The sequence below is a fragment of the Antechinus flavipes genome, chromosome 3 (assembly GCF_016432865.1).
Source record: "Antechinus flavipes isolate AdamAnt ecotype Samford, QLD, Australia chromosome 3, AdamAnt_v2, whole genome shotgun sequence".
Taxonomy (NCBI): Eukaryota; Metazoa; Chordata; class Mammalia; order Dasyuromorphia; family Dasyuridae; genus Antechinus; species Antechinus flavipes.
In genome coordinates, this window is record NC_067400.1 from 600,600,036 (window position 1) to 600,613,305 (window position 13,270).

Below are 13,270 nucleotides of genomic sequence, written 5' to 3' on the forward strand. Positions count from 1 at the left end.
GGGGCGAGGGGGATGGTAAGAAGAGGCTGAATCCATCCCCCTTCCTTTTCCCAGACTGGCCACATGCTGGACTCGAGGCTGGTTGGGGAGAATTGCAGTTTCAGACCATTGGAAACGGGCACGGCTAAGTTAGAGCTGGGCTAGCTTGGTACCGAGGTTTATGTGGGACACCAAACTCCCAAGAGCTTAAAACTAAGAAGAAAATCTCAGTAGTGGATCGAGCACTGGATGTGGAGTCAGGCAGACCTGGATTCAAATTCTCCCTTATTAATTCTGTGACCCTAGAAAAGTCACTTAATTGTGCCTCGATTCCCCCACTTGTAAAATCTGGTGTTGAGGGGTGGAGGGTGAGGATGCAGGGAGGTTAGACTTAGTGGCCTCTAAGGTTCCTTCAAAACCTAATTTGAAGCTCCTGTGAACAAACTGTAAGAGCCAGGAGGCGAGGTTTGGTTTGTCTCAACCTGTCCGCCCCAAACCTTAGTCTTTTGTGATAACTAAAATTCCTCCTCCCTATTGGGAGATAAAGACAGAACGAAAAATACTGCGGCCTTGGGCTGATTTTTTAGCTTGGCCCATTGTACCCATTCCTGGCTCAGCTCTACTATTAAGGCCCTAGCCCTGGGAGAAAGTGGAGTTTTCCAGGCCTCTGACCTATTTCCCCCTCTGTTTCCTGAGTCAGGGAAAGAAGGAAGGAAGGAGGGAAGGGAGGGAAGAAGAGAGGGAGGAAGAAAGAAGGAAGGAAGGAAGGAAGGAAGGAAGGAAGGAAGGAAGGAAGGAAGGAAGGAAGGAGGGAAGGGAGGGAGGGAGGGAGGGAGGGAGGGAGGGAGGGAAGAAGGAAGGAAGGAAAGAAAGAAGGAAGGAAGGAAGGAAGGAAGGAAGGGAGGGAGGGAGGGAGGGAGGGAGGGAGGGAAAGAAGGGAGGGAGAAGGGGAGATAGATAAGATGAGAGAGAGGGAGGACTGTGGGAAGAAGGCTCCAGCTTAGCCACAGATCCCTGGGGGTCCTGCTGCTATACCTGAAAAGGCCCAAGGGGTTCCCCAGCAGGATGAGGAAGAGCATAGCCATCCCAGCGGGGGGCACCCCCAGACTGCCAGGCTGGTCCCCAGGCAGAGAGCAGCCGGGGCTGCTGGGTTGTCTATCAGGAAGACAGGAAGCAGAGCCGGCTCATGCCGGGGGCAGAGAGCTGCTCTCTGGGCCTGGAGAAGGCGAGGAGGCTGGCGATGGTGGCCGTGGTCCTTGGCCGGGTCCCCCCTTCCTGCCCCTTTGCTGGGCCACCTGCAGCTTAAGCTCCTGAAGCGGCCGAGCTTCTCGAGGAGTGTCTGCTCTCACCTCCCGCTTCTGTCCCTGCTGCCTTCACTGGGCACCGGCGGCACATCCAAAAAGGAGCTTAAATCTCACCTAACCCTGCCGTGTCTGAGGCTCTTACTCGCTCTCGCCGCCGTAATGAGCCCGTTAAGGTGACGAGCCCGGCCAGGGGGCTCCTTCCTGGTGGTGGGGGACATCAGCTGTGTGCGGGAGCGCTCTGACCTACATAGGGAACATCTGCACCGTGTGGGAGCCGGAGCCGGTGCGTCTGCCTGCTCTTTCCCAGCGCCACAGAGAACCCTGGAGGCAGAGGGGCACGCAGACCCTCCCACCCTCCCCTCGGAAGGAGATGGGGGAGAGGGGCCCGGCCTTCCCTCCTCGGGTTTTGAGAGGACGGGAGCCAACCTCGCGCTCCGTATTTTGATGAGAGAGTAAATAATCAATTTGAAACAGCCGGTCACTGTCGGAAGGCTTAAGGAACTTGGGGGGATCTTCTGAAACAGGAGCCAATGCAGGGGAGCTTTCCCTCTGGGCCTAGAGCAGGGCGGGGGGGAAGGAGGGAGACGCCGGCTTCTCAGGGTCCTGGATCTTTGGCTTTCAAACCGAGGAGAGCCCAGATATGTCACCCACCCTCAGGAAGGAAGAGGTTGGCCGAGGGGGGTCCTGGCCACACGGAATGCCAGGGGTGGGAGAGGGGGCGTCAGGACATGTTAGACCAGGCTTCTCGGACCAGGGCACCTCCGTTCTCGTCCTGGAACTTCCTGGCTACAGGCCCAGGGCACACACTTTCTCTCCAAAAAGGGGATAAGGGGTCTCCTGCCTCCTGTTTCCCATGATTGGGAGGAGGGAATTTTATAAACATTAACCCCCATATAAACAGGACCTCTTTCCTGCACCAATATTCTTTAAAAAGTTTTTATTCTTTAATAGCATTTTCCCCCAATTACATGTAAAGACAGGTTTTTTAGCATTTATTTTGAGTTCCAGATTGTTCTCCCTCCTTCCCTTTTTCTTAACTTGGTAAGTAATCTGAGGAAGGGTATAGATGCTACACTGATATTCCTGAATCCCCTGAGAGCGTGGCTGGGGTGGACATGGCGATGAAGGAATGACAGAGGCCTGGGAGTCATGGTCAGGGCTTGACAGAGGAGGACACTGGGGTCCAGGAAGAAGTCCCGGAAAGACCCCCCAGATATCTGCCTTGGGTGGGGGGGTCTGTGCCCCGGCCCCCCGAGACCCCGCGCGTGAGCGGCTGCCCCTCTCTCCCCAGGCTGAGCAACACCAAGAAGCAGGCGGTGCACACGGTGATGGGCATCTGGATGGTGTCCTTCATCCTATCCACCCTCCCCGCCGTGGGCTGGCACGACACCACGGAGCGCTTCTACGCCCACGACTGCCGCTTCATCGTCACCGAGATCGGGCTGGGCTTCGGGGTCTGCTTCCTGCTGCTCATCGGCGGCAGCGTGGCCATGGGCGTGGTCTGCACCGCCATCACCCTTTTCCAGACCCTCTCCCTGCAGGCCGGCCACAACCTGGACCGCAACAAGTTCAACGTGCCCACCATCGTGGTGGAGGACGCCCAGGGCAAGCGCCGCTCCTCCATCGACGGCTCCGAGCCCCTCAAGACGTCCCTGCAGATCACCTACCTGGTGGCCGGGATCGTCTTCCTCTACGACTGCCTCATGGGCTTCCCCGTGCTGGTGAGTGAGGCTGAGGGGGGGCCCGAGGCGGGGAAGGCCCAAGCGCGCTTGGTCCCCTGGCTCCGGAGCTTTACCCCGGGCACCCACGGTGGTCACTGCCCATCGGCCCGTCTCAGTCACACAGGGGACAAAACCGGGCCCCGGAGTGCTGGGGGAAGCGCGGGAGGCTTGGGGGGCTGCGGGTGTCAGGGTCACCACCCATTGGCCCTCTCAGAGTCACACACAGGACAAAACCGGGCCCCGGAGTGCTGGGGGAAGCGCGGGAGGCTTGGGGGGCTGCAGGTGTCAGGGTCACCACCCATTGGCCCTCTCAGAGTCACACATGGGACAAAACCGGGCCCCGGAGTGCTGGGGGAAGCGCGGGAGGCTTGGGGGGCTGCGGGTGTCAGGGTCACCATATTTTGAAAGGGAAAGGGGCTCGTAGACAGTTAGTGACTTCATTGGTCCTGCGATAGCAGTAATAACGCACGTTTATGAGCTTAGAAGTTTTAAAGTTAGCAAGGACCCTGGGAGCCATCGAGTTCAGGCTGCACTTTACAGACGGAGGTCCCAGGGCTAAGTGGCTTGAGGTTAAGTGACTTAGGTGGGATTGTCACAAAATGACTCCGGAGGGGCTGAGTGGTTCCCGGTGGGAAGGGGTTGGGCTGACCCCAAGTGACCTCTAAGCTCCCTCCTGGCGTGTCCTGGTCCTCCCCGGCGGCCAGAGGAAGACGAGGGGCCTAGCAGCCCAAGGAGCCAGAGCCAGGTGTGTGAAGGATCCCCGGAGAAAAAAGGACATCTGAGGTTTTATTATAAAAGGGGTGGGGAAGGCAGATTCCTGCTGAAAGTGACACATTTAAAATGACCCAACGCGTCGCTAATGGCTTCAGCTGGGATCCTTCTTCAGCAAAGGGAAAGGGATGAGGCAACGGAGCTCCCCTGCTTCAGAAGGAGACAGCGTGCCCTTCTCCCTCCCACGCCCGGCCGGTCCAGGATCACTGCCCTGGGCTGAAAGGGCCTGGCTCACGGTGGCGAGGGTGAGAAGCAGGGTCTCAGGAGATGGCCTCTGTCTGTCTGTTCTCCCGGGGCCTCCGTCAGCCTGGCAGCCCGGCCCGGCCCATGACCCCCGCACTGACAGCGGGGAAGCGTTGGGGCAGGTCTGGGTGAGCTGGTTTGGGCTCCTGTCATCTTGAATTAATCAGTGGCAACAGCTCCAGGAAAAGGAAATGACACCCACCAAACAGTCCGTAACTTAGGTTTGGAGTTAGAAAAGATCTAGAAAAGACTCAGGAGCCGTCCAGTCCAGCCCTCTCAGGAGAGGTAGATACTGTTATTTTATTTTGTAGCTAAAAAAAGGTAAAGACCTTTGGCAGTCAAATTTTGGCCAACTGATAGCTGTGGGTCAGTAACTGGGAGATGATGTGTTTTAGAGAAAGCAGAGGGTTGGGAATTTTAGTTCCCTTTAGGAAGCCTTGGTTTCCTCATCACTAAGAAGCAGCTAATGCTGCTTGCTGCTCAGAGTTGTGGTGAGAGAATGGACATAGTATGAAGAAGATCAGGCTCTGATTTCAGAAACTCCACAGGATCTGCTCATCTTATATGGGTATTTCTTCTAACATTGCAGATCGCTGCCCATCCAAACCTTGCCCATCTTGCAGATTCTTGTTGCATGTCTTCCCATGAGTTGACCGTAGGACCCTTCCCTACCCTCCCGGGACCAGTTTTGTTTTCTCTTGCTATCATAAGGGTACTATGGACATCTATCAGTTGAACTGTGATTTTCCCTTTGTGATCAGGTCATCTTCTTTTCCATCATATGTTTCTTGGATACCATCCTTCATGCTGGTTTCCCTTTGTGAGTTCTTGTTCTCCTGTGGCAGCCTGCTCACGTTCATTAATCATTTTACAAGCATTTCCCAAGCACATTCCCATGTGCCGGCCACCGTGTGCGAGGTGCAGGGGATCTAAAGAAAATCAAAGATAGTATGTGCCCTCTAATGTCAGCAACTCATGTCAATGCACAGGACCGTACAGTTACCCACAGACAGTCACTCAATCCACAAGTATTTATGAGGGGCCTACTTTGTACCAGAACTGTGGCTATACATTTTGAAAATGAAATACCCCCTACTCTGAAGGAGCTTCCATGTTCTTAGGGGAGACGGTACTCATAAAGAACAAATAAAAGCAGAGGGAATACAAGGGAGTTGGGAGCGCTAGGTAATTCAGTGGATAGAACGCCAACTCTGGAATCAGGAAGATTCAAAACCAGCTTCTGAAACTTGCTAGTTGTATGACCCTGGACAAGTCACTTAACCCTATTTATTCCCATTTCCTCATCTGTAAAATGAGCCAGAGAAGGAAATGCCCAACGACTTCAGGAACTCTGCCAAATGAGTTCACAAAGCTTCAGACATGACCGAAAGACTGAACAACGCCACAAGAAAGTTAAGTAGAAATGGTTAGGAAGGGGACCCTATCAGTGACGAAGTCCATTCCAGGCAGAGGGATGCAAGGCAATGGAGGTAGAAGATAGAGCGCCATGTCGGGAGAAGGTTGGTTGTCCTTTGCTGTGTGGCTGATCAAATCAGTTTTGAGCTTGGAAGGCTCTACCACAGGTTGGGCACAAATATGAACATTTGGAGTGGAGATTTCTCTAAATTTGCATCTTGTGTTTCTTTTGCATGTGGAAGGTAGTCAGAGAAGGAAAGGCCCAAGTATCTGGTATGGAAGACCAGAAAAGGCCTCCTGCAGAAGGCAGATCTTGAACTGAGTCTGGAAAAAAGTCAGAGTTTCTATCTCCTAGATAAGAAAGGGAGGCCCATTCCAGGCACTGGGGACAGCCCATGCCCAGGGATGGAAAAGGAAGATAGAATCTTCACGCATCTCTCCATTGCCCTCTGGGTAATTATCACTTTTAACTCTTGAGAAGTTTTGATATTCTGTGACTCAGGGACACGAAGCCAAATGGGTAGAACACTGGCATTAGAAAAATGGAGCGTTGTTTCATCCCATGAAATCAGGGGTCAGGAAGAGAACTTTGCAGATGCCCAAGGCAATCCATCCGGAACTGTTGGCATTTAGAAGCAGCCCAAGTGAAGTTCCTGAGTGTCCGGGCTTCCCAGGGCGAACGTCACGTATGCTTGTGGATGGCCATAACTCAGCGGCCAGATGTCCATTCGTACCCAGCCCCGTTCTCGTGGCTCCACATCAAGTGATACACATGAAGAATTAGGGAAAAATCAGTAACAATAGAAGCTTCATTGTGTTTCCATGGTTGGATCCCACTCTTCACGATCCTATTGGGAGTTTTCTTGACGAAGACACGAGGGTGATTGGCCATTTCCTTCTCCAGCTCATTTTATGGATGGGGAAATTGGGGCAAGCGGGGTGAAGTGACTTATCTAAACTAGTCCGTGTCTGAAATTGGATTTGAACTCAGGAAGATGAGTCTTCCTGACTCCATGCTCAACATTCTGTACACTCGGGGCTTGGGTACCTTTTCCCCAAAATCTCCAAGCAGGTCACTTTTGTGATCTCATTTTATATAGGGAAGAAGGGAAAGGGGACAAGGTTTATTAAGCACCTACTATATGGCAGACACTACGTGAAGCATTTTATGAATGTTATCTCATTGACAGGGAAGGACAGGAATGGTCATTCCTAGTTTTTTAGATGGGGGCAGCTGGGTCGTTCAGCAGATAGAATACTGGCCCTGGAATCAGGAAGAGCAGCAGCATTCATAACTGGCCTCGGATACTTGTAACTCTGGGCAACTCTATTTGCCTGGTTCCTCATTTGTAAAATGAACTGAGAAAGAAATGGCAAACCACTGTAGGATTTTCGTGAAGAAAAGCCTAAGTGGGATCACAAAGTGTTGGAGGTGACTGAAAAATGACTCAACTCAACTCAAATTTTTAAAATGGAAAAATGACCCCAGAGTATTCAAAAGACCTTTCTGGGATCATACAGTGACATGGGACTTTGATGAGTGAAAGATTCAAATCCCTGTCTCTGATCTGAGCTCCTTTTATAGATTTCTGGGGACAAGGGAAGAGATCAACCAACAAATATAAATTAAACTACTACTGTATACCAAACATGGTGTTAGTCACTGATCAGTCAGTCAATAAACATTTATTAAGTCCCTTTTGTGTGCCAACCACTGGGATAGATGCTGGAAATACAAAAAAAAAGTAAAAAATAGTCCCTGCCTTGAGAAGCATACAATTTCATGGAGGAGACAACATGAAAACATCTGTGGACAAACAAGCCATAGGTGGAATATTTTGTATAAGCATTGGAAATCTAAAGTCAAAAACAAATGTACAAAATATTCTGTTTTTAAATATCCAAAAATATTTTGTCTGTTTTCTAAATGTGTGAAAAAAAATTTATCTATTTTTGGAAATGAAAAAATATCTTTTTAAATATACAAATTTACATTTCTTTTTAACTATATAAAATATTTTATATATATTTTAAAATATAGCTAGGAAGTGTTGAGTGTCTGAGGCCAGATTTGAACTCTGATCCTCCTGAGTGCTCTATCCACTGCACCACCCAGTGGCCTGAAAAATATCTTTAAAATATACAAAAAATATATTTATTTTTAAATGTACAAAATATTCTGTATATGTTTTTAAATATACAAAAATATTTAGTCTATTGTTGAAATATAGGATAAATATTTTGAATATCTTTGGAATATATAAAAACTGTTTTGTCTCTTTAGAAAAGTAGAGAAATATAATAAAAAAATTCTCACCCCCATACCTCATACTACCTGCTCCAGCAAAGATGTCATCCTCTCCTTTGCTGGGAGTGCTAGCAGCTCCAGCGACCCATTCAGTCCTGGTGGAGAAGGTGGTAGCACATTGTATTTGGAAGGGAACTGGGACTCTCAGGGGCAGAGGAGAGGAGGGAGGGAAGTCCTCTGGCTTCTGCAGACTTGGAGGCAAGAGACAGGACTTCATGGTAAGAAACCGTGCCCGAGTCATTTTGACACAATTGAAGAGTTCTCAAAACACAATGTGCAGCAAAGGCCAGACAGGTGGCTGGGAGCCAGGAGGGGAGGGCCCTGACCTGGAGAACAGAGTGTGGAGTTCTTTCCCAGAGGCGCTTGGGAGCCCCTAGAGTTTCTCGAGCAGAGCAGTGGCCCCTCAGACGGTGCTTTCGCAGGATGGCTTGAAAGTTCCTCCATGTCTCACACAGGTGGTGAGCTTCACCAGCCTTAAGTCGGACACTTCCTACACCTGGATGGCCCTGTGCATGCTCTGGTGCTCGGTGGTGCAGTCCCTCCTGCTCCCCCTCTTCCTGTGGGCCTGTGACCGCTATCGGGCCGACATCAAGGCCGTCTGGGAGAAGTGTGTGGCCCTCATGTCCAATGACGAAACAGATGAAGGTGAGTGCTGGGTCTCCGGGGGCTGGGGGGTCAGTACGGGGGTCGGAAGTTGCTTGCTCAAGGCCACAGATAGTATGTGTCAGTTAGGAGCTGACCCGTGCCCTCTGAATCCAGGACCACTGCCAGAATCCCTCCAGTCCAAGGACACTGAATGTCTCCCCTTCCACATTTTGCCCCCCTAGAAGTCTGCGACTGATGACCACTGGTTGGGGGTACTATGGAGGAGGCTCCTGGGCAGTACAAGGTGGATGAGACAGCTGCAGATTCTTTGTGTAATTATCCAGGCTTCCCTTTGATGACCGGAGGAAGCCTTTCATTTTTTGATAGCCAATCCGAGGAAAACTTATTTCTTTACGCATCCCCCTCCCCCCAACTCACTCCCTGTTCCTGAGCTCAGCCAGGGAATGGGATTCTGGTTAATGAAATCTTCTGGTCAGTGGAGGGTTACCCTAGTGACCAAAGCTAACCTCAGAGAGGTGCAGAAATGCCTTCATAGCCTACTCCCTGTCTGATGATTCAGAAGGCAATCTTAAGCCTAAATTAAATGCTCTGGTTACTGAGCATTCTGCTTGGGAAAGAAAGCCATTCACTCAGCAGACGTTCCCTCAGCCAGAATCTATCAAGATTCACTTTGTGCTAAATACTGGAGATCCAGAAACAAAAATAAAATATCCTTTGCCTTCAGGGGGCTTACCTTCTGTTGAGGGAAAGCAATGGCACAAATAAATAAATACAAATGGTGAACCCAGGGCCTCTCTTGCCAGTTCTGGTAGTGCTCCCTGGGCTCTCTTCCAGACTCTATAATGTATGATTCCATGAGGGGATCCTAGCTCCCCAGTCTCCATTCCCGTGTAAATCCAAGACTTATGTCCTATTCCTCTACAGCCTGAGGAGGTCTCTTCAGTTGAGACACTCCCCTGTTCCGATGTAAAAAGCCCTTTCTAGTTTGGGGAAAGAGGGCAGCCAAGTATGACCTTCAAGAACCCCAGGGTCACCCTCCCCCTCTAAGGCCTCTGGCTCAGCTCTTAGCCTCTGCCCCTCATAGAGACCAGCCTGGATGGGGGCCTCCACACGGACCTGATGTATGAGCGCCCCTTTGAGTACGGCTACAGGGGTGACTTCCTTGCCCTGGACCATATTGCCAAGTATGACTTCTCTGCCTTGGAGAGGGGGATCCCTCAGCTTTACCCACTGCAGCCCATCCAGGAGGATAAGATGCAGTATCTTCAGGTAAGAGGGGGAAAGAAGGAAAAAAGGGAGGGGCCCCCCACTGCCCACATCCCCCAGGGGGCCGCCTCTTCTCTCTGAGAACCAAAAGATATTCTCCAAAATTATTTCCATATCCATTTCATTTTCCAAGAAAACAGGTAACACCCTTCCCTAGAACTGGAAGCATGTGAGACCCTGTATGTTCTCTCCAATTACATAGCCAGTTCTTTCTTTCCCATCCTAACTGATTTTATTTCCCTCTAGACCAGATGATCTTAACTTGGAGTCCTTAAATTTGGTTGTTTAAAAAATTTTTTTTTAAATTATTATTTCCATGTAATAGGTTTCCTTCATAATCCTTTGTTTTATTTTATGCATTTAAAAACATCATTCCAAGAAGGAGGTCATCCAAAGGCTGCAACAGAAAGCCAAAGGGGCTCCTGGTACAAAGAAATAATCATTTTTATAGCATCTACTATGTATCAAGCACTATGTTAAGTCATTTTTATTTTATAAATATGATCTCATTTGATTCTCATAGCCACCCTATGAAGTAGGTACTATTATTATCCCCATATTACAGCTAGAAAACTAAAGCCCACAAGTGAAGTGACTTGCCCATCATCACACAATTATTTGCTGAATTTGAACTCGGGTTTTCCCTCCAGGGCCAGTATTCTATCCATTGCCCCACTGGCTGCATGTAAAAAAAAAGAAAAAGTTAAGAACTTCTATGATGGATGGATGGGTGGGTAGGGAGAAAGAGAGGGAGGGAAGGAAGGATGGAGGAGGGATCTATCATAGACATGGATAAATAGATTAGATAGAGAAATGGATAGATATAGAGAGATGACAGAGCTCTCATTAGACAAGAATAGATTAGATAGAAGGATGGGTGGGTGGATGCATAGATGCTTGGTGGGTGGATGGGTGAATGGCCAGGTGAACGGGTGGTAAATGGATGGATGGATTAGAAAGAGAAAAGACAGATCGATTAGAGAAATATCACTAAATGAGGATGAATAGATTAGATTAGATATATGGGTAGATGGGTTAAACAGAGAGAGAGATGGGTTAGACATTGATAGACTTGATTGGACACAGTAGATGGAGAGATGAATAGATGGATGGATAGATGGAAAGATGAGATGCGGAGATGAATTGCAGTGATATAGATAACAAATGGAGGGAAAAGGTGGGAGAAAGGAAGGGGAAGGGGAAAGGGGGGCGGAAGAAGAGGGGGAGGGGGGGAAGGAGAGTCGGGGTGTCCGGCTGCCCCATCAGCTCCCCCCCTCCCCCGCCCTGTGCCTAGGTCCCCCCCACCAGGCGGTACTCCCACGACGACACGGACATGTGGCCCGCCGTCCCCTTGCCCGCTTACCTGCACCGCCCCTGGGGCTCCAGCGAGGACATGGCCACCCTGGCCCAGCTGGTGCTGCCCTCCCCGTCCGACCGCCGGCGGGGAAGCCTGCTGGCCTTCTCGGAGGTCCCTCCCTACCGCAGGCGGCGGCGCTCGGCCGAGAGCCTGCTGTCCCTGCGCCCCTTGTCGCGAGAGGAGGTCTGCGGCCAGGACCTGGCTTGCTTCAGCCGCGAGGAGGTGGTGAGCTTCATCGACGAGTCTCCCCTGGGCAGCCCCCTGCGCAGCCCGGCGCGCTCGGCCTCGGCCTCGGTGCTCCCCGACGCCTTCGGCTGCCCCGCGGCCGGCTTCGCGCTGGCGGACTTCGGGAAGGAGCCGCAGGCCTTGCGCCGCCTCTCGGGCCAGGGCCGCGGCTGCCTCTTGGCGCTGCCGGGGCCCTTCCAGCCCCGGGCCCTCCAGGCCCCGGGCTTCTTCCCCGTGGACGGTCGGCGGCGCCCGGGCTCCATCCACATTGAGCTCTGCGAAGCCCCCGCGTGTGAGGAGCCGCCCCCCGCCCCCGCCGCCCGCCGGGCCGGCTTGGACGCGGACTCTAAAAGGTTTCGGATGAGTCTGAGCGCTTCCTGGGGGGACTCGGAGAGCTTGCGGCCGGTGGGGGGCAAAGGCAGCAACAGCAGCTTCCTGAGCTCTCCCTCCGAGTCCTCGGGATACATCACCTTACACTCTGACTCGCTGGGCTCGGCCTCCTAAGGGGGGAAGGCAGAGCGCCCCCCGAAGAGCGGCTGCGCCCCTTCCCAGGCTCCCTTCCGGGGGCCAAGGGCGAGGAAGGGCGACGAGCTGGTGACTCCTCCCGCGGTTACTCGGGCCTTGGCTGTGGGGCAGTCGGAGCTGAGTAAAAACACCAAAGAATCACTCTCTCCTCTCCTCCCCCCTGCCCCACCACGAAGCCCGGCGGAGCAGAACCGCGGACCCCCGGAGGCTGGGACCAGGGGCAGAAGGCAGGGCTCCCCCGCATGCAGACTGAGCTCGGATGAGCCGGAGAGAAGAGGGAAGGGCGAGCTGGGCTGAGGATCCCTTATGGGGTAGAAACACGAACACGAGATCGTCTCTTCCTGCCTCCTTCCCCCTTCCTTTCCCTCTGTCTCTCTCCTGTATCCCCATTCTCTTTGCATTCCTCTCCCCTTCCCTCCTTCCACTTGATCCATCCATTTTCCACTGTGACCCATAATTAACTGTAGCTCCAGCTTCTCCCCCAACCCTGTATTCTCATCCCTCGGGGCCGTGGAAGGAGAGAAAAAAGATCCTTTCTGGGATTTCTAAAAGCACAGGGGCATGCATAAGCCCAAACCTGCTTCCCTCCTCACATGCCTCAGTTTCCCCATCCGTGGGGGGTGCCATTACTTATCTCTCAGGGCTGTGGTGAGGACTCACGTCCTTGGTGTGTACAGCATGGGGCAGCGGGGTAACGATGGGGAAGGGAGCACTGGAAATCTCCAGGCTTGACTCATCGGAGAGGGGTACGATGTCCAGACGTCCAATATCTGTGTTCTCTCTCCATCGCCAGCCAGGAGCATGAAAGACAGTGGGTGTCCTGGGTGAGAAAGGCGCAAGACCAGGGCATTGAGCAATATATAGGCCAGGGGGCCTTTCCCAGCAGCCCTCAGCTCAGTCTTCCTCTCCCACGTTGGCTTGGCTTGCAGGTCAGGGGCCGGGCCTTCCTGCCCCACACCACCCCAAGATTCCCTGGGTCTCCATAGCAGAGATGCCCAAGCCTGGCAGCGTCTCCAAGGGCAGGTGGGGAGCAGTCCCCGGAAGCTGGACCTGTACAAAGGCCGCCCTGAATCTTTCCTTCTCGAGCAATTCAAAAGACTCCTGAACAGGGAGGGATGGAGGGATTTCGGTTGCTGGGAGGGACCACACTTCTCAGGTCACTCTTTGCAGCCACAATACGGGGTGGGGGTGGGTGGGACACACACACACACACACACACACACACACACACACACACACACACACACACACAGTGTAAATAGCAATCCGACTGTGGCTGATTTTTTTTTTCCTTAGAGCTGGAGGAATCTCTCCAGAAAATGCTGCTGTGCCTTTAAGGACTGAACAAATGTTGGCAAGTCAGTGACCTCCTTTGGAGTAAATGACTGCTTCCTGCTTCCCTTCAACCCCGGCCGAGGGGGAAGATATGGCTTTAAGCAATTGTTTAAAATTTGTAATACCGTCTATTTTTCCACACACATTTATAAGCATCAAAACAGTCAAATGGCAATACTTGGAGGTGAATGCCGGCGGAGCACAAAATCCTAAC

The 13,270-nt window shown here is 51.9% G+C and overlaps 1 protein-coding gene across 2 annotated transcripts in view; it reads left to right on the top strand.

Annotated features, from left to right (window-relative positions):
• Window positions 1–12,922, top strand: part of GPR153 (G protein-coupled receptor 153) — a 32,748-nt gene extending 19,826 nt beyond the window's left edge. The window contains exons 3-6 of one of the 2 annotated variants that reach the window (XM_051988697.1): window positions 2,575–3,004; window positions 8,198–8,387; window positions 9,433–9,617; window positions 10,909–12,922. In XM_051988697.1, the coding sequence (XP_051844657.1) occupies window positions 2,575–3,004; window positions 8,198–8,387; window positions 9,433–9,617; window positions 10,909–11,700 (1,597 nt within the window). In that variant the 3' untranslated portion in view covers window positions 11,701–12,922. The remainder of the gene's footprint in view (window positions 1–2,574; window positions 3,005–8,197; window positions 8,388–9,432; window positions 9,618–10,908) is intronic. The other variant, XM_051988696.1, reaches the window with a different exon arrangement.
• Window positions 12,923–13,270: the final 348 nt, after the last annotated feature.